This window comes from Aedes albopictus, chromosome 3, assembly GCF_035046485.1.
Source record: "Aedes albopictus strain Foshan chromosome 3, AalbF5, whole genome shotgun sequence".
Taxonomy (NCBI): Eukaryota; Metazoa; Arthropoda; class Insecta; order Diptera; family Culicidae; genus Aedes; species Aedes albopictus.
The window spans coordinates 116,995,252-117,017,884 of record NC_085138.1 but is presented as its reverse complement, the minus strand read 5'-3'; the positions used below and the strand labels follow the sequence as shown (position 1 = coordinate 117,017,884).

The 22,633-nt window shown below is 39.4% G+C and overlaps 3 protein-coding genes across 7 annotated transcripts in view; 1 reads left to right on the top strand and 2 right to left on the bottom strand.

Annotated features, from left to right (window-relative positions):
• LOC109399319 (uncharacterized) overlaps window positions 1–22,633 on the bottom strand; it is a 288,186-nt gene that overhangs the window by 129,223 nt on the left and 136,330 nt on the right. The window lies entirely within an intron of this gene.
• Window positions 6,280–15,492, top strand: LOC134289751 (uncharacterized). The gene is made up of 2 exons (XM_062856195.1): window positions 6,280–8,786; window positions 10,844–15,492. The coding sequence occupies exon 1, from the start codon at window positions 6,280–6,282 to the stop codon at window positions 8,278–8,280; it is 2,001 nt and encodes a 666-aa protein (XP_062712179.1). The 3' UTR covers window positions 8,281–8,786; window positions 10,844–15,492.
• LOC134289752 (uncharacterized) lies at window positions 11,014–15,169 on the bottom strand. The gene is made up of 2 exons (XM_062856196.1): window positions 15,056–15,169; window positions 11,014–12,730 (listed from the first exon to the last, which is right to left on the bottom strand). Coding segments are annotated over exons 1-2 (1,719 nt in total). The 5' UTR covers window positions 15,058–15,169.

The following is a 22,633-nucleotide window of genomic DNA, read 5'->3' as shown; positions in this document are numbered from 1 at the left end:
GAAATATGCATATCTGTCAAAGGATAAGCAACATAGGGCAGAATTAAAAGGTACGAAACTGATTACACTCATTCGAAGAGGATATTCTGCTTAGAGGGTTCGAAAAGTCGGTATAAGATCATGTGATTCTAGTCTGATTCACTTTATATTCAAGTGGATCAGGCCTGATTGTTATCATATTCATGTGATTCAGGTCTAATTCACTTCATATTCATGTGATTTAGATCTGATTCACATTGTTTACGCGCAAATCAGATTAGGGTAGTTAGACTGTAGATAATTGGTATCAGTTTCCTGATGATTGTCCGCATAATTGCGACAGTGTAAATTTAGCACCAACATATGTTCGTCAGTGTTTGCCAGTATGTGAAATGGTTTGTATTCTGTATTTATTTTATTATCTATATTTGTTCGTCCCAAAATGTTTGTCATATTGGTACCTATAAATCCGCCATAGTAGAGAAATATGTTTAGTAGTCCTTGAAATACTGTAACAAAATCACAGTCAGATCGCGCGCAGTCAGAAAAACTGCTGCCGTCAGTAGAAATCGCATCTGATCGAAGCTATGTTACAGTTGTGTTCGAAATACAGTAATACAGTGCAGAAATCCGTCATTTCTACAGGGGATACTCAAAATAACTGGGATATTTAAATGTTCACTTTTCAAAAAATGTTCAACTCGCTGTAACTTTTCGAAAAGGGCATTATATATTCTCAAATTTTTACTGTAAGTTCATCAACTAGTTGTGTATCAGTGGTCAAAATTTGGAAAAGATCGAGCCATTCTACACGAAGTTATATAGGTTTTAAAAAAAGGTATAATTATCCGATAGCCAACTTTGAGCTGTTATATCTCCGGATTCAATGAACCGAATGCAATGAAATTTTTAACATTTATGACTAATATAATGAACTTTGAAAAACAGTTTACTTAATTTGAAATTATTAATAAGAAAAAAAGTTATGGTGATTTAATTTATTCTATGTTTTTTTTCGTAAATTTATCTATTTTTCATATGCATCCCATTACTTTTTCAATTTAATGCCAGTTATTTTGTTACTTCCTTTCAAAACATATTCATATTGAAGTCAATTAGAGGGAATTTAAATGAACTAAAATTACTATCTCGAATTTTGAAACGATGATGAAGTTTTGGATAAATTGGTGGTAAATTAGAAAAAATAATCCAATCGTAATAATTTTCTTTCGTGTAAAGAATTTTAAGTTTAGTCAAAAGTTGTTGATAGCTCATTATATAAGTCATTAATGATCAAAATTTCATTGCGTTCGGCACATTGAATCCGGAGATATAACAGCTCAAAGTTGACTATCGAATAATTATACCTTTTTCTAGAACCTTTATAACTTCGTGTAGAATAGCCCAATCTTTTCCAAATTTTGACCACTGATACACAACTAGTTGATGATTTTGCAGTAAAAATTTGAGAATATTTGATTCTCTTTTCGAAAAGTTACAGCGAGTTGAACATTTTTTGAAAAGTTTTTTTTTTAATTTTTATTAATGTGTATTTTAACTTAAATGCTAATTCTACATTCTTTTTTGAAAAGTGAAAATTTTACCTATCCCAGTTATTTTGAGTATTCCCAGTACTAACCTACAATAAACCAAAGTTAAGCGCGAATTCTCGATTCAGTTTTCCGTCCGAAGAAAATCCATCCGGCAGTGATCCAAATTACACACCATATTCAAGTGATTCAGGTGTTGTTCACATCATAATCATGTGATTCTGGTCTGATTCACTTCATAGTCAACTGATTTAGGTCTGATTTTCACCATATTCATGTGATTTAGGTCTGATTTACATCATATTCAAGTGATTAAGGCTTGGTTGACATCATAATCGTTTGATTCTGGTTTAATTCACTTCATATTCAAGTGATTTAGGCTCAATTTACATCATATTCATGTGCTTCAGGTCTGATTCACTTCGTATTCAAGTGATTCATGTCTGATTTTCAACATACTTATGTGATTTAGGTCTGATTTACATCATATTCATGTGATTCAGGCTTGGTTCACATCACAATCATCTGATTCTGGTCTGATTCACTTCATATTCAAGTAATTCAGGCCTGATTCACATCATATTCATGTATTCAGGTCCGATTCACTTCGTATTCATGTGGTTCAGGTCTGATTTTTATCATATTCATGTGATTTAGATCTGATTCACGTCATATTCAAGTGATTAATGCCTGTTTCACATCATATTCAAGTGACTCAGATCAGATTTACATCATATCCAAGTGATTCATTTTTGATTCACATCATGTTCAAGTGAATCAGGTCCGATTCACATCATATTCAAGTGGTTCTGAGATGATTCACTTCATATTCAAGTGATTTAGGTCTGGTGCTTTTGACATTCAAGTGGTTCACGTCTGATTTACCCATGGTTGTGCGGCAGGGGTTCACGTTGGTGCGTGGAAGCCAGGCGTGAAATGATAGATTGTGTGTTGACTACTGACTAGTATGAAGATAGTGATGCACTGTTCGTTGATTGCATCCACATTGTAGGCGAGACATGATAGATTCGGAAAACATCCTGAATCAGCCTAATCGGGATACGCCCAAACAAATCGAGGTAAGGTATGGAAACCACCCACAAAACAAGAACTACTAGAGCACGTTGTCATAGTCTTAGTCATTGTCGAGCATCCTAGTTGTTGTCGTCGTCGCGTCGAGCAGTGGCGGTTAAATGGACATATCTATACAGAAGTACATAGGGTATGTGTGCCATCAGTAATCTCATGCTCCCATTTTCATCTTATTCGAAAACAAGCGATTATGGCACCGATTGACTCCGTTCTTTTTGTTTTCATGGGTGCTCACTTCTAACAAAAAATACAAAAATAAGAAACAAAACAAACAGCGCTTCAATCCTTTGTTTTTCGTGGGATGAAAATGGGAGCCACATGCTTAATAAGGGAACCAATACCCTAGATAGCAGGATTCTCTTCTCTTCATTGCACGTGCAGTCGGGTGCGGTGCCGCAGTTTGTGGCTATTCAGTGCCGAAAACAGAAGAGTGCGGTTCATTATTGGTATGCCGCCGCAGAGAGAGGTTGATTAACAAACGGCCGGGGTGCATTGAATAATGTAGTTGAAGGTGACAATGGGCATTTTCTACAGACAATGGAGGTGATAATGAGTTTTACTTTGTTTTATCGGTCTTTAGTTTGCGTCGGGTAGCGAACACATCGTAAGTTGTGAACCCTAAGTACTAGAAAATGATACTGAAAATAATAGTTAAACCATGAAATAATTATATTTGATGACTGGAAGTAGTCTTCGACAAACAGTACTTAAAACTGTCATCGAAATCTTATTGTTAGTTAATCACCATTTCATCGAATCCATTTCGATTAATGTTTCACTTTCACCATGATAACGGAACTCACCACCCACTCCACAGCTACCAATCTCAGCTTGACGATATTAAGCTACTAAGTTTTCGACCATTAAAACTCACTTTCAGGCTTCTTCCGAGCAGAACCATTCACAACTGCTCGTCGCCGTCGCCATAAGCACCCGATTTCCGTCGATGTCGAACCACGTCACCCGTGTCGGTCATTAATTATTCCGTCTGATTAAATTATGATAAGTTCCGCTCGGGTTCGAATTTGTCTATTCAGACAAAATGAGGCGATTCCCATGTTCATTAAGTATTGATAAACTGATGGGCGTGAGCAAAATGGCTGGAACTGAATAAAGCTTGGGTTAACTGGGTAGGCAGCCAATAGAACTCGTGAAAGTGATGGTTTTGGCTGAGGAATATTATCTATGCCACATAGGCTTTAAACCAAATTCTTGGGATTGAACGAAACGTGTATAAGAAACATCCCAAGACCTGTCCCATTTCGAAGGATCAATATTCTTTCTACATAACCTGTTGTAATTTGGGAATGTTCTTCGAATATATTACAGTGCGGTCGGTGATTAAACCTGGGTTTTTTGAAGCTAGGTACACAACTGTGTAACTACTTCATGCAACCACGGGTCAGTCAACGACAAAGATAGCCAGCTTAACGTTGCTTGCTTAGATTGTCCTAGTGACTTCAGCTAGATTGAGGAGATAGATCCCAAGTGTAGGGTAAGAAATCAAAATTTGAACTAGTCAAAATGTAATCTTAATTTGAACTATTTTGAAATTCATTGAAATTACGTACTTTTTGGGAAAATATTGTCCAAAAGATGTTAAGCAGTTTTCCGTAAGATAATCTAATAACATAAGCTTTCAAAGCATTGAAAAATGCGTTTTTGTAATTGCGTTGCGAATTCCCCTACTTTTCACTCGCGGAAACAATGTTAAAACGGCCTACTTTTCTTCACTGAAGCAAAGGTGCCGAAAAGTAGTACTTTTCGGCACTCTTTAGAGTGCTGAAAAGTAGTACTTTTCGGCACTTTTGCCAGCACACACTTTTTGTTAAGTATCGCTACTTACGTAGATACAGTTGCTGCTTCTACATGCACTGAGCAGTTCGAATCCGAATCAGGACGATTCAGATTCTGATTTGAACTGTCAATCAGGCGTAGAAACAGAAACTGAACCTACTTTTGCTTTTGCTTATGATGCAGCATGACGACGACAAGAGCTTGAAATCTTGCGACAGTTAGCCTACCATAGCCTACCTGATCAAAGAAAATATTATATGCACTACGTCCTGTCGCGCATGGAGGCTCACACGTGGTTGCTGCTGATACACGTTTGTGTGACTAGAGAGATTATACTGTACGGGTATTTTTGCAATTACAAAAAACTTTGTATGCAACGCGTTGCAAAACTCGATTTTTTCAGCACTCGTCGTATTTATCCAACTCGGCAAGCCTCGTTGGATAAACGTACAACTCGTGCTGAAAAAATCATCATTTTGCAACTTGTTGCATAAATAACTATTTTGCCATCGAAAATAAGCAATTGAAAAATCACTGTGATTTCACCTATTTCCCCCAAAGAAAGCCCCTTTTCGGTGCACCCATACAGCTCATGCATTGCATCACACGCAATAAGTAAATACGTCAAATGAAAGCTTATTTATCATAGAATCGAATAATATTCCACTTTATTTGTCATAAAATTATCAAATTTAAGTGATTCTTACTTGGAGAATGTTATCTTAAGTTGAACCATTTGTAATCTAAATTTGAACTAGTAAACGGGAGTGAGCTTCTAGTGTTGGCCTGTAGATTGCGCTAGTGGTTGCTTTGTGTACTCTTGGGGGATGAAAAATTCCAAATTTAGTTTTCAAATTCCTAAAGAATTTCGAACATTCTGAGTTGAGATTCCACTGCCTAATGAAAAATATGTATGAGAATTAGCAGATTCATGTGGTTTTTAGTTGTTTAGCATGGAATTGGCTTACCAAACAGTTGCTCGAGCTGCTGCCGCCAGTAGTTCAAATTAAGATTAAAATTGGTTCAAATTATGATTACGATGGTTCAAATTAATATTAAAATCATTGTTGATGAAAAATCGAATATTTCAATGAAATTCGGTGCTTATACAAACTTTTTACCATTTAACAGAAAGCTCATACCCGTGGCTTCCATGTACATACGATTTTGCCGTAGTAAATTGTGACCATGTGGGAGAAAAAATCACTTATAATTTGCACTGCCTCAGAAAGCCGCAATTTGGTTCAAATTTTGATTACCTACCCTATGTGCGGGTGTCCAGAGAAAGTACGGCTTAACCTTTCTTCTGCATTCTTTGAACCAAACAGTACACTCAACTCTTCCAGTTCAAGTACCATATTTTAGTTAAATAGATTAGAAGACGTTCTTGGAACTATTATAAAACCAAAATAAAAGGTATGAGGTTATATGAAGGTTGTCAAACATCTACAAGATTAATTGGTTAACAGAATGCTACTTTGGAGCTTTACGGTAGTTAGCTCAGCAGTGGAGAATATTAAAAGACGTAGATGTACACACTAAGATTCAGATGTTCCAGCTCAGTAATTTTTTCACTGAGTTCAGTATTTTTTCCATCTTTTTACTGAGTTTTCAACAGCAGATTTATTACGGTACACTCGGTAATCGTATTTACCGTTCACCAGTAACGATATTTACCGTGCTTCAGTAACTTTTGACAGTTTGTGAGCTGAGCTCGGTAACTCATTTACAGAATATCCGCAAAATAAATAACCGAGCGTACCGAGTTAAATCTGCTGTTGAGAACTCAGTAAAAAGATGGGGAAAATACCGAGCTGATCTTAGTGTGTACGGATCAATAAGGCAAAGACTACTTTTGGGGATGATTATCATTGTTACTATTATCATTATTATTCATTCGCTAGTAACAAAGGTGGAAAAAACGTTTTCAGCAAAAGAAATAGCTCTATGCGCCTTTTTAGATATAGAAGGAGCATTTGATAATGCCTCCTATTCATCTATGAAGCGTGCAATGGAGAATAAAAACTTCGACCAATGTATCATACATTGGATTCGTACTGTGCTTGCAAAAAGAGAAATCACCTCTGAGCTGGGAAGTTCTTCTATAACAGAATTGGCAACGAAAGGTTGCCCTCAAGGAGGATTCCTCTCACCACTATTGTGGTCCTTGGTTGTAGACGATCTTCTAAGAAGCTTGAAGGAAAAAGGTTTCGAAGTTGTGGGCTTTGCAGACGATATAGTCATAATAGTGAGAGGAAAGTATGACGAAACTGTTTCGGAAAGAATGCAAAGGGCTCTAAACTATACACATTCATGGTGTATTAAGGAGGGCCTTAGAATCAACCCGTCAAAAGTCGTAATTGTCCCTTTCACTAGGAGAAGGAAGATCAACCTAGAAGCTTTTCGGCTTGGAGGGATACAAATTCATCCTAGTGATCGAGTCAAATACTTAGGTTTGATACTGGATGCTAAACTGAACTGGAATGCTCAAATTGAGTCCGTGATCGGTAAGGCAAAAAGTGCGTTCTGGTTATGTTCCAAAACTATTGGCAGGAAGTGGGGCTTGAAACCAAAAATGATAATGTGGGTTTATACTGCCATAATCCGCCCAAAAGTGACGTATGCTTCGTTTGTCTGGTGGCCAAAAACAAAAGAGGCTACCACGCAATCAAAGCTTGCAAAAATCCAACGTCTTGCGTCCATTGCTGTTACAGGAGCGATGCGAAGCACACCATCAAAAGCTTTAGATGCGATTCTCAATCTGCTACCTTTGCACGAGTATGTGCAATTAGAAGCAGAAAAGGAATTGCTGAGACTTGAACGAGTTGAAAAGTTTATGCCAGGTGATCTTGTAGGTCACCTGAGCATTTCACAATACTTCCAAAACAGGCCAGTAATGAAAATGATTAAAGACTGGATGAAACCTGTGGAGAACCATGATGTTCCTTACAAGTTGCACGAAACAACTCGTGCAGATTGGGAAGTCGGAGGTCCCACTGTTCGTCAAGGATCAATCAAATTCTATACAGATGGCTCAAAAGTTGGAATAAAAACGGGAGCAGGAATCTACGGCCCTGGAATACAAATTTCAGTGGCGATGGGACACTATCCTACGGTGTTTCAAGCAGAGATTCTTGCTATTCTGAAATGCACAAATATCTGCCTTGAGAGAAAATACAGATATGCAAATATTTGTATTTTCTCAGATAGTCAAGCTGCACTAAAAGCATTGTGTGCTTACAAATGTACTTCAAAGCTTGTCTGGGAATGCATTCTTTCACTGCGCAGGCTGTGCCAAGGGAATTCAGTAAACTTATACTGGGTTCCAGGTCACTGTGGCATTGAAGGGAATGAAATGGCAGACGAGCTTGCTAAAAGTGGTTCCAATTTACAGTTTGCTGGCCCAGAACCATCCTGTGGTATATCGAACTGTACAATTAAAATGGATCTGAAACGCTGGGCTGAGCAGAGGGAGATATCCAATTGGATGAATGTCAAAAATTGCAATCAGTCAAAACGATTTATAACACCAAATGCTTATAAAACCAAAAATCTGTTAGAGCTTAACAAGAGAGCTCTATGTACATACACTGGCCTAGTAACTGGACACTGCCCGAGCAGGTATCACTTGAAAAATATTGGCCATATTCAGAGTGATATCTGTCGTTTCTGTAATACGGAACGTGAAACCTCGGAACATCTGCTTTGCAGTTGTGGTGCTTTATACACGCGCAGGCACAGATTTCTAAATAGTGGTTGCTTGCAACCCAGTGAGATCTGGTCTGCAAAACCTGGGAAGGTCTTGGAGTTTATCAATTCCATTGCACCTGACTGGGCGACGACGCGTCGTGGCAGTAGCTGATTACTTGACACATGGTAATTAGCTGGCTAGATGCGAATATCAAAACGGGACATGCCACAAAAGTTCAGCCTATTGGACGCAGTGGCTTACACGCAAAAAATCCGTTCCGATATATGTTGTAGTAACGGGAACTTCGAGGATTCGAAAAATAACACACGGAATGTTAATATTCCAATATACTCCGCGCCGCGAGGCACACCTTTATTCGTTGCTGTCCCAAACTCTACTACTCCACACTCATTGCCACTCGCTCACTGTGCTGCTACTCTACACAACATGATAAGGTGACGTAACCAATAATTGCCCAATATCACACTCCCCCTTTACTTAATGTCTGTTTCAATAACCGCAACATAATCCCGGAGGTATCCTGGAGCTCTTGACTTCCTATGCGGCCGTTGAACTGGCTCCTCCTGGGATGGACCAGCTTCTTCCGCGTCAATAGTTATGTTTCCTCCTGTTTGGGAACTTTCCGTCGAGTCAGATGTCCTTGTGATCAGTTTCAGGTGCGTTACGTTCCGATGATACCGTTTACGAGTGTCCAACGAACGTAGTTCAGCATCCGTTCCTTTCCGACCAATAATTTCAAATTGTTCCGGATCGAAATTACTTGAGAGTTTATGATCTTTTGTCATCCTTTTAGCCACCACGATGTCACCAACGTCCAGCTCAATGGTGGTAGCCCTCCTGCGCTTGTCAGCTGAGTCTGCCTGTTTCAATTTCCTTTCCCAGTCCTTGTCTTGGATACCTTCTGCCAGCTGGCCTGAAGATTGATGTACGGATGGTAATTTATCTCTCAACACCCTTCCAAACATTAGGGCAGATGGTGCTATTCCGGTGGTACTATGTGGGGTGGAGTTATACATTAGCAGGAAATTCCTAAGATCCCACTTCCATCCATCCTGATTAGTTTCTTGGCTTATGCGTAGACGCTTCAGTATTGAGCTGTTCATTCTTTCTACCTCCCCATTGGCCTGTGGCCAATAGGGAGTAGTTTTCTGTTGTACGATACCAAACTCTTTGCAAAATGATTTGAAGCTTTCACTTATGAATTGCGGACCGTTGTCCGATCGCAGCACTTCTGGCACCCCGAAACGAGTGAATGTCTCAAATAGAGCTTCAATAGTTAATTCAGCAGTTATCTTTTTCATAACTACTACCTCGACGAACCGACTGTAGTAATCAACAATGACCAACAGATTGTGTCCAGTCGGAAGCGGCCCAAGAAAGTCCACAGCCACGTCTGTCCAAGCTTTATCCGGCATTTTGGTTCTCAACATCGGCTCCGGTGGCCCAAGTGATGATACTAAGGTACATGGATTACATTGCTTCACGTATTTTTCGCATTGATCGTCCATCTTTGGCCACCATGTTTTCTGTCGTAGTCTTCGCTTCATTAAGCTCATGCCTGGATGGCCGTCGTGTGCACAATCGAGAATCTGCTTTCGAAGTTTTTCAGGGATTATCAGTCGATCACCTCTCATTACCACTTCCTCCGCTACGTGCAGTTCGGCTTGAAATGGCTTATACAGTCGCACATCTTCCGTCCACACATTTGTCTCTAAAGCGTGAATCAATTCTTGAAGAATCGGATCATTCTGCGTTTCTTCAGCAACGTTATGCAACGTCACTGCTTCTGGAATAGAGGCTTCCACTAAATGGTGAATGTACATCGTATGATCATCAAATGATTTCTCTTCGCTGAGTGACAAACGCGACAGGGGGTCAGCCAGGTTTGTAGCTCCCGGTTCGTGGATGTTTTCGTAGTCGTATGACTGGAGACGTAGTACCCAGCGTTCAATCCTTGGGCATGGTTTGGACCGTGGGCCGAACAGAAATTTGAGGGCTTTGCAGTCCGTGATCAGCTGGAATTTCGTTCCGAGAAGGTACAGCTGGAACTTTTCGACTGCCCAGACTAGTGCTAGCGCTTCACGCTCAGTCTGAAAATATTTCTTCTTCAGATCAGAGAGTGCTTTACTCGCAAAAGCAATAATTCGCGTTCCTCCTTCGTTATTCTCTTGTATTAAAACTGCTCCCACGCCTTCGGGGCTGGCATCGGCAATAAGCTTCGTTTTATCTTCTCTACTGAAAAAACCCAAGTAGCCTACATTACAAGCCGCATCCTTAATTTCGTTAAACGCTTGTTGGTGAATTTCTGTCCACTGGTAAGAAATTCCTTGTCTCAAAAGTTGCCGAAGTGGATCCGTTTTTGAGGCAAGGTTCGGGATGAAGCGACCTACATAGGTGATTAAGCCCAGAAAGCTTCTTAATTCAGATACGTTTCGCGGTTCTCTGAAGTTCCTGATCGCTTCCAGACGGTGTTCTGTGGGACGAATGCCGTTTCTGTCCATCACGTTCCCCAAGAAATCCAATTGGTCGACACCATAAATGCATTTCGTCTCGTTCAAAAGAATGTCATACTCTTTTAAACGATTTTGAAGTAGAGCCAGTCTCTCATCATGTTCTGCCCTATTTGATCCATATACCATGACGTCATCCAGATATACCACAATTCCTTTTAGACCTGCCAATATAGATTCCATGGTCTTCTGGAAAATTTCAGGTGCGCAACTAACACCAAACATGAGCCTTTTGAATCTGTTCGACAACAAACATTGAAAAGAAAAATAACATACAAAATTGAAAATTCAATTAAATTTATTTCTAGTTCATACCCATGTGAATTATTCAAAATGGAAACCAACTGACGAAGAGTTTCTTAAAAATGCAAATTTACCTGAACAACCCGCTTTTGGTAATGAACGTTGTAATGGTTCGCGACTTCTCCGAAATTTCCAGTTGGTGGTACGCGTCCTTTACATCCAACTTTGAGAAAACAGTGGCTCCGCTGACTGAGCCCAATAACTCTTCTACCGTTGGAAGTGGATGCGTCTCCCTTATAATCGCCTGGTTTGCTCGGCGCATATCGATGCATAACCTTATCTCGCCTGAGTCCTTCAGCACCGGTACCATTGGCGATACCCACCGGGATGGTCCTCGTACACGTTCAATAATTCCCTGTGCCAACATCATCCTCAACTTTTCTTCTACCTTCTCTTCCAAAGCGAACGGTACTCGGCGGTAGGGCTGCTGAACCGGTTGAACTTCCTCATCGATAGGTATTTCGACAACCACTCCCTTGAACTTGGTGAATTCCTGCTGTTGCTCGACATTTCCTACATCAAACCCTACTTTAAGGACGCTCAACTCTTTGGCTGTCTGATCTCCCAATAAGCATTGTTGTCCCTTCTTGGCCACATAAAAAGTTGCTTCAGTTCGTCTTCCGCCTCCTTGGACAGTTGCCGTAAAACTTCCTAGTATCTCCATCGGCTTTGTTGAAGCGTAGCTGGTGAAATCCTTATCAACCATCGTAGACATATTCGAAACCTTAGCGCCCAATCGTTTCATTTCTTCCCAAACAGTAATGCTGATTATGTTCGCCGCAGCCCCCGAATCAATTACCATCGGGACTTCAACGTCACCGATCTGAAACATAAAAGTGTTTCTCCCCATGGCATAAAAGATGTAACCATCGTCGTCCTTGTTTTGCTCGTCCTTTTCATGAACCGCTCTGATACGCTTTACTGGAACCGGTCCACGCTGGTCGTTGTTAGGTCTCTTGAGACACTGGCGGGCGAAATGGCCAAATCCCCGACATTTCAAGCATTGAGCTCGACTCGCCGGACAACCTTCTGCGCCTTTCACGTGACCCTTTTTCCCACACGCGAAACATACTGGTTCTGATCTAGATTGATTCAGGCCACCACGAGAGTACGAGTAACGGTTATTCGTCCATTGATACGGGATTTTCGGAACTCCCTGCCTGTTGGAAAATGATGATGGATGTCCATGGTTTTGATTCCGAAACGATAGTCTGTTGATAGATTCATGAGGAACTCTATTGAATTCCTTCAGTTGACGCTCGCTTTCTTCCAAGCTAGTACCAAGTGCCTCAACCTCATCAAGAAACATGTCTCGTTTCAGAAGCTTCTGCCGTAATTTGTTGGATGTGCATTTTTCCACAATTTGGTCAACAACCATCTCATCCGGTTGACTGTATTCACAACGCTTTACTTGTGTACGTAGTCGTAGCACAAAATCTGAGAACCTCTCTGTTGGTTTTTGCGCGATTTGTCGAAATTGGTGTCGTTCATACGTTCGACGGCGGAACGGCTCAAAATGAGCATCCAGCTTAGAAATCGCCGTGTCATAGTATGGCGGGTCCACCAATACATGAGGAACATTGTCAACATCCGGGAGATTGTCAAATATATCCCTCAAGTCCGGACCACCCAGATATAGCAACTTGGCTTTTCTCTGATACTGCGAAACAATGTTCTCTGCCTCAAAGTACGATTCCAAATCTCTTTTCCACTTGCTCCATGCTACCGGTAGCTGAGAAGATTCCACCGACGTCTGGAACGCTCTTACACGGCAGTCATTTCCAGCCCTATTGCAAAAACCAGCGAAAATAACATAAAATACCCAAAAGCATGATAAACTCGGTATAAACGATTTTTATCCAAAACTTCACTATTCGGCACATCATTCCTTTCATGTTATATTGATAGTAAAAAAAACATTTGCACACATAAGAACTAAGTTAGCATTTCAGAGCTATTTGTTGTGTATCAGTCAATCAACCCACTCTAACAACTGTCAAGCGAACCCGCTTACTTCTTCTCACACACAAGCGAATCCGCTTCTCCCAAAAATGTTCATAGCGAATCCGCTTAAAAATAAAAAAAACCTTACCTTATCTTTCATTGAGAATAAGAGTATAGCGACTCCGCTTCCATCGAGAATGCCAATATAACAACCATGCGTTATTTTTCTAGAAACTAGCGAATCCGCTTCTCTTGAATGTATTTATAGCGAATCCGCCAGCGAACCCGCTTAACTCCAAATTAATGACAGCGATTCCGCTTACTTGTCTGTTCTCTTTCGAATTCACAATAATAGCGATACCGCTTTATCTCAATTAAATCCTTGATTAAATTATATATTAGTATTTTCCAGCACTAGGGACATTTGCTATTCTCACACATCACATTTTGTTCATTTAATGACGATTCCGTCAACCATCATCATCATTCATATTCTTCCTCAACTTCACCAATACTGTCATATCCTTTATTATGAACGATCCCGTTCTCAGCGATACCGCTTCTATTCATTATAAATGGAATTATCATCAACCTTATTGAAAAACGTCCCGTGATCACTTGCTTGCAGTACCGCGAAAAAAATCCGTCCAATTCCTTCATTTTTGTTTTTCGATCAGTTTTTTTTTTTTTGGTTCAATGTGACTTACCTGTGTATGTGTGTATCAAATTCTCAACATCGTATGAAGAATTCAACACATGCGTAAACTGTCCAACTGCTCCGCAACTCTCTGCCTGTTTCTATTTTCAGTAATTTTACATTCACACAAAGTTGGCACAGACACACATTTACCCCCCCACTACTAGTAAAAGAATAACATGAACTTTTTCGTCATACCCGCTCCTCGTTTCTCTTCACAAATACACACTAGCGGTTTTAGATTTTCCACATAACTACCATTCCCTTCTGCTGCAGTAGCGAACAGTGATTAATTTGTACACCAAGGCAACAATGTTAACCATCACACGTTGGTACCTCTTTCCATATTTACACGTAGATTTTTTTTCTTTTGCCTTCTACAGCTCTTCTTCCCACACACAATCACACCCATGGCTGGAGTACTCCAGCCACTGCTAGCTTTCCCTTCGTTTTCACCTTCCGCCATTTTTTTCAAGCGAATGATGTGCCGAACGCAAGTGATAATTTTGTATGCTCACTTCATATTCTTCACAAGATTTCACTGATTACTTACTGATCGTGCAACGGGCTTGGACCCTTGACGTTGTGGTTATTTAATTGTAATAAAACGCGATCGTTCACATCGCCGTCCTGCCATGGCGGAGGCATAAGATGTACTGACGTACTGCTTTATTTACTCTACTTAAACTAGTGTATGTATGAGTACAAACGGTAGTGTAGTGAGGGGTATGAATATATCACGTTTTGTCCGAACATACCGGCCCGCCAAAACCAACGGTTTTCAATATAAAAACCAGGAACTACAAGCACGGTATCATTAATTCATTCATAAAAAAACACTAAACAAACTGGTAGCTGATGATACGATTGACACAGAATATGATGAAACGAGAAATGTAGCAACCGCTGCGGGAAGACATCCATTGTTGTACAGGTGCTTTGTTCCTCCACGTCGTCCAAAAATGATAGCGACGATGACACAATAGCTGCATGGGATCCGACAAACGCATTCGCCACTTGAATATGATTCCTGGCCAGAACTGCAAAAGTCCACGGTGAGCCAGGAACGTACACGATTCTGCTAGGTGGCTACCGAGGGGCCACACCACCGTAGCCGGGAATGAAGTGGAGTCCTCAGAGCTGGTGTAACACGTAACATCTTTGGTACTGATGGGGTTTTAATTGCAGCACATCGTCACATTACAGCGGTTGATAATATTGCCCGCGCCACAGGTATCACGCGTTTGGTCACGGCACCAAAATATGATCGTGCAACGGGCTTGGACCCTTGACGTAGTGGTTATTTAATTGTAATAAAACGCGATCGTTCACATCGCCGTCCTGCCATGGCGGAGGCATAAGATGTACTGACGTACTGCTTTATTTACTCTACTTAAACTAGTGTATGTATGAGTACAAACGGTAGTGTAGTGAGGGGTATGAATATATCACGTTTTGTCCGAACACTTACATAATTCACCGTCGTCGCCAAATGTAGTAACGGGAACTTCGAGGATTCGAAAAATAACACACGGAATGTTAATATTCCAATATACTCCGCGCCGCGAGGCACACCTTTATTCGTTGCTGTCCCAAACTCTACTACTCCACACTCATTGCCACTCGCTCACTGTGCTGCTACTCTACACAACATGATAAGGTGACGTAACCAATAATTGCCCGATATCACATATGTGAACTCCCAATCACGGCAACGGGAACAAACGGGAACTATGCATAGCAACGATAACAACAATAAGAAATGTACACCGTGAACTAGATTTCACGTTTTCTAGAACGCCCATATTGACAGCTGGAACTAGTTCCAGTTCACGGTGTATATTTGCTTGTTCTCATATTTGCGTTTGTTTGTTCACGTTTATCAGAACGGTTTTCTGAGCGTGTAATTTCCCCAACAGGGGAGGAAAAAAAAAATGATTATATTTTCATTCAATTGTTTTCTTGTGGCACTCATTTCAAAAAGCAAACAGGTCTAATAAACTTATGGTACGAATTCAAAAGTTTCAACTACCGATGAACTTACTACTGGATTGACTCACACATTACTAAGGCTAATTAGATTTTCCAGCTCCATTCCATGATTCTGATGTCAGAGATTTTGCAACGCTTTTCCAACAGAGAACAGGAGAAACTGCGGATAATTTGATTGATCAACTTTTGGCTCACGTGTTACGGACAAGACCGATTGAGGGAGAGTTGATTAGTGAACCGGAGCACGGTAGGTATCTATCTCTGTCTAACATAATGTGCTCGGAAAACAAACGTGACCCCGTTGGGAATTGAATTTGGAAAACTCAAATGGTATTGGGTGGTGTGAGAAGCTGTCATATTCGTTGCTTTGGGAAATCGGAACTCGCATTCGTTTACTAAATGAATTTAAAATTGTAAATAGATAGGAAAAGTGACAAAGGTAAAAACATTGTTATGAGAGGTTAACCAATACTATTAGATATCCTAAAATTTACAGCAATCAGTAGCGAAATTTCCATAGCATTCAAATTTTGTATTGAGTAATCAATCTGTTTGCATGTTGCATTAATGTTATAAAAATCAAAATTTGTCATTTTTATGAATATGCATGAAGAACAATATTCATAAAAATGACATATTCTGATTCTTATAACATAAATGCAACACGCAAACAGATTGATTCAACTTATTTTGTATGCCTGCATGTCTTTTCATGCTTCGTCCAGAATAGTTAAAGTGTTTGCTTTGAAGAAACCGATACCCCCGCCTCTGCAAAAAAGAGCAACATATCCGGCCAAAGTATACTGCTCCGTATGATGTTGATACTTTGCCATATCGTGTCCATCAAAACGAGAAAAGTCAACATCATCTCCGTGTGTATAGAAACATGACACGAGTTTCGAAGGAAAGAGAATGTGGTGTAATATGAGCAAACAAGCCGTGACAGAAATATGTAATAACTAATCTTGTCATCACATCGTTTCCTGACAAACGTTGCTGTGTTGTGATGTGACGAATGCTTCCTCATGTTGGATCTAGGTCGCAACGGAAGCTGATACACGTAATGGAAACCTTCCTGTTGCCAATTACGATTCCCTCCACCAACTGTGAAATTGGCGAATATAGGTATTGATCGGTAAGGGCTTCCATACCTCGCCAGTTGCTACAGCATTATGACGTTACGTAAGTATCCTTCCTGTTTCAAAAATCCATCACCATCGTAATCGATTTTGACATGGGTCTACCCGTCGTCCTGATGGATGACCTAAACCTTATCATTAATTTTACGTTTCTTGTGCAACCAAAATGTACCGAAAGGCTATAATTTCATATTGAAACTGTAGAGTCCAAAATACTAAGAGGCCAAAAACAAGAAGTAACATTGTGAAGTCATCTCACCCTGAAGAAAATTTAGGCAAAGTGTATTCAAAAACCATTAAAAAACTTCGAAACTTAGAAAACATAAATTAGCAACAAAGATACACATCTTGCAGGCCTGCTACGTAGATGGACTTCCTTAGTGCGTATCCCCCATTGTCCAGTGCCAATCAAGGAGTGGTTTTCCGATGAGCTAGGAGTGTGGCAGCGAAACTGCTTCATATTTCATCTATCGATGGCCATGATGCGCACGTGTAATGCCTGCCAGAGGCATATGGTGATTTGTGGTTATGTGTTGTACGTAAGAATGGTAATGTTGTAGAGAAAATGCAAGGAAGTGCTACAAGATGTATCATTTGTATCTATATTATGTACAGTGTATCAAACTATTGTCCGTACAGCATTTTTTTGGTCAAAACAATTTTTCATTCAAATGTTCATAACTTTTTTATACGTCATTAAAAAACGCTGAAATTTTGACCAATCATGAATCATATATTAAAACTCCATTGGTAAAATTTTGAGCGATATCGAATAAGTTTTCTGAAAGTTATACAACTTTTAGAAAAACTTATTTTTGTACATATTTTTAAAACATTATATCTCAGTATGTACTCGATGAAACTTTTTCAATTTTTTGTGTGTTACAGCTAATACCTAAGGTTTTCATATGCAGCTACTTTTGAGGTTTTATATGCACTACAAAAAATATGAAAAATGTACTTATGTAGTTTATGATATTTAAAAATTTACCTTATTTTGCACATATAATCTGCCAAACGTTTTCCACCAATAAAAGTGCATTGACTGAACGAAAAATACATAGGACCTACTCTTCATATGTAGTTTAGCAGGTCCTGTATAAAAATATGACATTAGGAGAGTTTTAAAACGTTGAAAACACTTGGCATACACTTGATATACAGATTTTTCATATTTTTTTGTAGTGAATATTAAACCTCAAACGAAGCTGCATATGAAAGCCTTAGGTTTAAGCTGCATCAAAAAAAAAAATGGAAAAAGTTTCATCGAGTACATATTGAAATATAATGTTTTAAAAATGTGTTCAAGAATCTTATAAGTTTTACTAAAAGTTGTATTACTTTCAGAAAACTTATTCGATCTCGCTCAAAATTTTACCAATGGAGATTCAACATATAATTTATGATTGATCTAAATTTCAGCGTATTTGATTGATGTATAAAAAGCTTATGACCATTTGAATGCAAATTTATTTTGACCAAAAAATTGCTGTACGGACAATTGTATGGTACACTGTATATGTTACCTATCGGGAAGAATCATTTTCTGCACAAATACACAATGATTAGTAAAGGTATTTTGCTTTGCAGCTTCAATGCTAAATTCAATACATTTATTATGAACTAGCTCTCCTGGCAAAGGATGGAAAATGATGAAGATTGCAGCTGAGCAGACACAAAGCAAAACAAACCTACTCGTGAACAACAGGGGCCCGAGAATACTCGCACTTCTATATCCGTGAGTAAACGAAGTTGGCAAGCACTCGCCTGTGATTCACGTTGCTTCTCTGAGTTTTTTGCATTTTGACGAAAACCGCATTTTCACGACTTGCAGTGCTGCTTTTCAGGAACAATGAAGCACAAAGCATTAGTTTATGAAGGATAATCACTGGATTTGTTATTATAATCACACTAAAATGCACTACCCGCGCCTCCACTAGTTCTTCACAAATAAAAACTCATGAGTGTTTTTATTTTCGTTTTGCTTCTTACTCACGAAGCAGGCGGGTGCGAATAAACTTACACACTGTTTACTCTCGGAATCGTCAGTAAGCCTTGTGTTGGCTTTATATGGGTAGTACGCAGATCGCAGGAAAGTTCTTGGCCTATCTCGATGCCTGGTAAATTCAGGAAAAAAATCGCTCAAGAAATTGTAGGGTCCACTTCCGGAAGCAACTCTCGCAACGGCAAACTCCAGCTCTCCAGTTCAGAAGCTTTCTCCGGTCGTTTGGATTCACCAGATTTCCCACAGGTTCGCTGTCCGTCGTCCGCCGACGCTCCACTTTATCACAACTGTCACCAAGGTTGCAACCATTCATTTGCAAAAATTTACATTCATTTGCTATTATCTCAGTTCAGAAGCATGCTATCGAAAAACAATGTATGGATGAATTGAACCTTGTAGTTTTATCTGAAAGTTTGCCGAATAACATTGGGGTCGCACACGCATTCCAAAGTCGTGAGTGAGCTGTGAAGGCAACTTTCCACAGCGTGAATGAAATTTATATTCATCGCGTGGAGAGTTGCCTTCACAGCTCTCTCACGACGTTGGTATGCGTATGCGACCCTAATGCTATTCGGCAAACTTTCAGATAAAACTACAAGGTTCAATTCATCCATACATTGTTTTTCGATAGCATGCTTCTGAACTGAGATAATAGCAAATGAATGTAAATTTTTGCAAATGAATGGTTGCAACCTTGACTGTCACTCTACACGCTCATTCGTAACTGCTCAATTCGCACCATCTACACACTCAATGTTTTGCACAGTTCCCACTAAATCGAACTGCACAGTATGAAAGTGTGACGGTTGAAAAGTGTGACGATAAGTGCAACCGCGCTCTCTAACAGCATTTTGACGTCGAGAAATGTCACAAATAAGCACGTGGTGTGTGTTTCGCCTGATTCTTTTTCGATTTTGTTTTGATTCTCATCCATCTGACAACCCGCGCGTTTGGCTTTCTTTCTTTTTTCTCACCCAGAGTCATGACCGGGTGGCCAGTTATACAGGTTTATGCATTTCTCTTGTAGAAAAAGATCATAAAATGTGTAATTTATAAAATTGATATCGGCAACCGTGCTGGAGCACAAAAATAGTGTGATAGATGAAGTGCATCAAAAATTCATCTTTCAAAGCAACCAGCCATATACATAGAGAGTGCATGCCAGTACAAACCCTACACCCCCATTGTTACGACCCCTCGGTCGGCGCATCTCACAATACATCAGCGAACGTTATGGTCAGCTGTGGTAAATCGAAACTTCAACAGCTTGGGGAACAATGTCAAGATACTTCACTGACGTTCGTCGAAAGCCACGAACAATAGACCAGGAAAAAAAGGTAGTTTGATTTGCCAGATGCTCATGCTGAATTCGGAGTCAAAGTGAATTATTAATAAGTTTTAAAGTGATCTAAAACTAGGAAAACTACCTTTTTTACTTGGGATAACGAGTGCGTGATATTTGATGTTTAAATGAAATCCAAATTTAATATTTTATTTTCCCAATCAAATCTAGAACACGATAAACCTCCACGCAGTAAATCGTATCCACAGAATTAATAACTTTGAATTGATTATCTTTAATTAGTGGTAAGATAGGTCTTGATTTGGCCAAAATTAAATAATTACCGACAAGTCCTTTTTTAAGTAGATTACGTCATTGGCTGAAGTGAAAATTGTTGAAATTGTGCAAGAGTTGTAGCTATCAAGAAAGGGTCATTTTGCTCTATATACTTTGCTGCAACATAAAACAACCATATACAATCAGAATAAAGCACTAAACGTAAGTCCATTCCAATAGTTATGATTCCCATTTCTAACAAACATTATATATTGTTATAGGAAGTTTTTAATATACGTTGCTGTTATTCAAAAACTTGGAACCGTCTTTATTCTGAGTTGGCTACCTGCCAACACCCATATTTCTTTAAAAAAATGTTATGAACCTGACATCTAAACAATCTCTCTTTATGTAACACTAAAACTACAGACTCCCTTGAATTCAGCAAATTTATCCCATGCTCTGAAATGCAATACCAGCGTTATTATCACTCAGCACCCATCATTTACGCTTTGCAACTAAATCTTGAAAACAACAATCCACAATGCCTCCGCTGGACTTTGGTCTGCCCAGTCGCAATTTCCATAAGCAATCTAACATCAAGGACCTTGCCCACCTGCTATTGGACGAACTTGCACATTGTGGAAAGCTCATTGATATATCACATCCAGGAAGTTTCGAATACTTTACGATCGAGACGGGAATCCAACTCAGCATCTCTGGGTTAGAAATTGCAAGCCTTATCCATTAGACCAGTGTTGCTCAAACTGCGGCCCGCGGCTTAGACGCTAAATCTCAATTTAGCCCGAGGTATGCTTCAGCCCAATCACCACTGCATTGGACTAACTGGAGATCCAACATCTATCAAACACGAAAACACATCCGCGAAACCAGAAACAATTATACATAACCTTCCCCTCCTTCACGCAGAAAAATGGCGCTTGTATAAAACAATAAAACGCATGGTTGATTTTCAAACTGAGAATTTTCTTATTCCAAAGTTATATTTAATTGTTTTCATTTAGAGTTTATCGATAAAAACAACCGATTACCATCATTTCATATAATGTTAAAAAATTCATTTGTTTCAACAAAATAAAAACCATAAACATGGTCCGAAAGCACTCACACAACTATAAAATCGCCACAACAAAGAAGGTGTAACAAATCCATCACGCCAACTTCCAAGTGCAGCTTTGCCCGTGATAGATAACGCGCAGGTACTCACGACAGCATCCACAAAAAGTTGATCGGTTTCGCCTTTTTTGTCTTTTTTAGTCGTTCTCCCCATCCGCTTACCGACGGTCTAAAAATAGATTTCCGAGCTGCCGCAGTTGCTGCCGTCACCAACACAATCACATTCCGGGTTTGTTAGTGGCAAAAGTGCAGTCGTTTGAATCAATCCATTATTTCATGCTGAAACTACCAAATCTGTGTTTGTTTTAACAAACTGTCGAAAATGTCGACAAATGAAAATATTTGTATTATCAAACAATAGAACAGTTTAGTTTAAACTAGAAATCAGTTTGTCGCAAAATATTACAAAACTATAAAATAATTCGTTTGCTGAATTATTTGTCTAAATAAATTCAATATCAAAATATTAGACCACTTCGCGACTCTGATTCGAAAATGAATATAACGTTAAAAAAGTGCATTCTGAAAAAAACAATGAATTTATTTTTTTGAATCGAAAGAAAAATCCCTAAATGAATTCCCACAGACTGTTGAGAGGAATTCCCTCAGAATATTTAAGAGACTCCTCCAGAATTCTGAAAGGAGTTCCTCTAGAATTATTAGAGAGATTTCTTCAGAATGCTGAAAATGATTACACCGGAATCCTGAGCGACATTATCTATATAAATTCTTTCACTGTTGCATTCCGCCAGTTCGTAGGAAAACGACGTGTTCGTAGGAAAAAAAATAGAAAAAGTGACTGGGAAGGCAAGAAAAACGGGGAAATCTGAAATTTTATTTTGAGGGGCATTTCTTCATGGAACCGGATGTCAAAACACAGAGTAGGCAGGCAGGACGACATTTGCCGGGACTGCTAGTCTAGAATAGAAAACAAGACTCTTCCGGCATCTTGGAAGGAATTCAGTCTGAATTCTATTAAATGTTTGCCTGGAATACTGAGAGTGATTACTCCATATCTATGAGATGGATTGTTTCAGAGTCCTGAGAGGAATTCTCCCAGAATGCTGTGATAGATAGTCTCAGAATCCTAAGAGAAGCTTTCCCTTGGGATTCTCTCAAAATGTTCCAGATTCGTAAATAGGATTATCCTAGAATCCTAAGATGAATCCTCCCAAAGTCATGAGAGGAATTCCAAGAGCTTTTCTTTCACATTCTTGA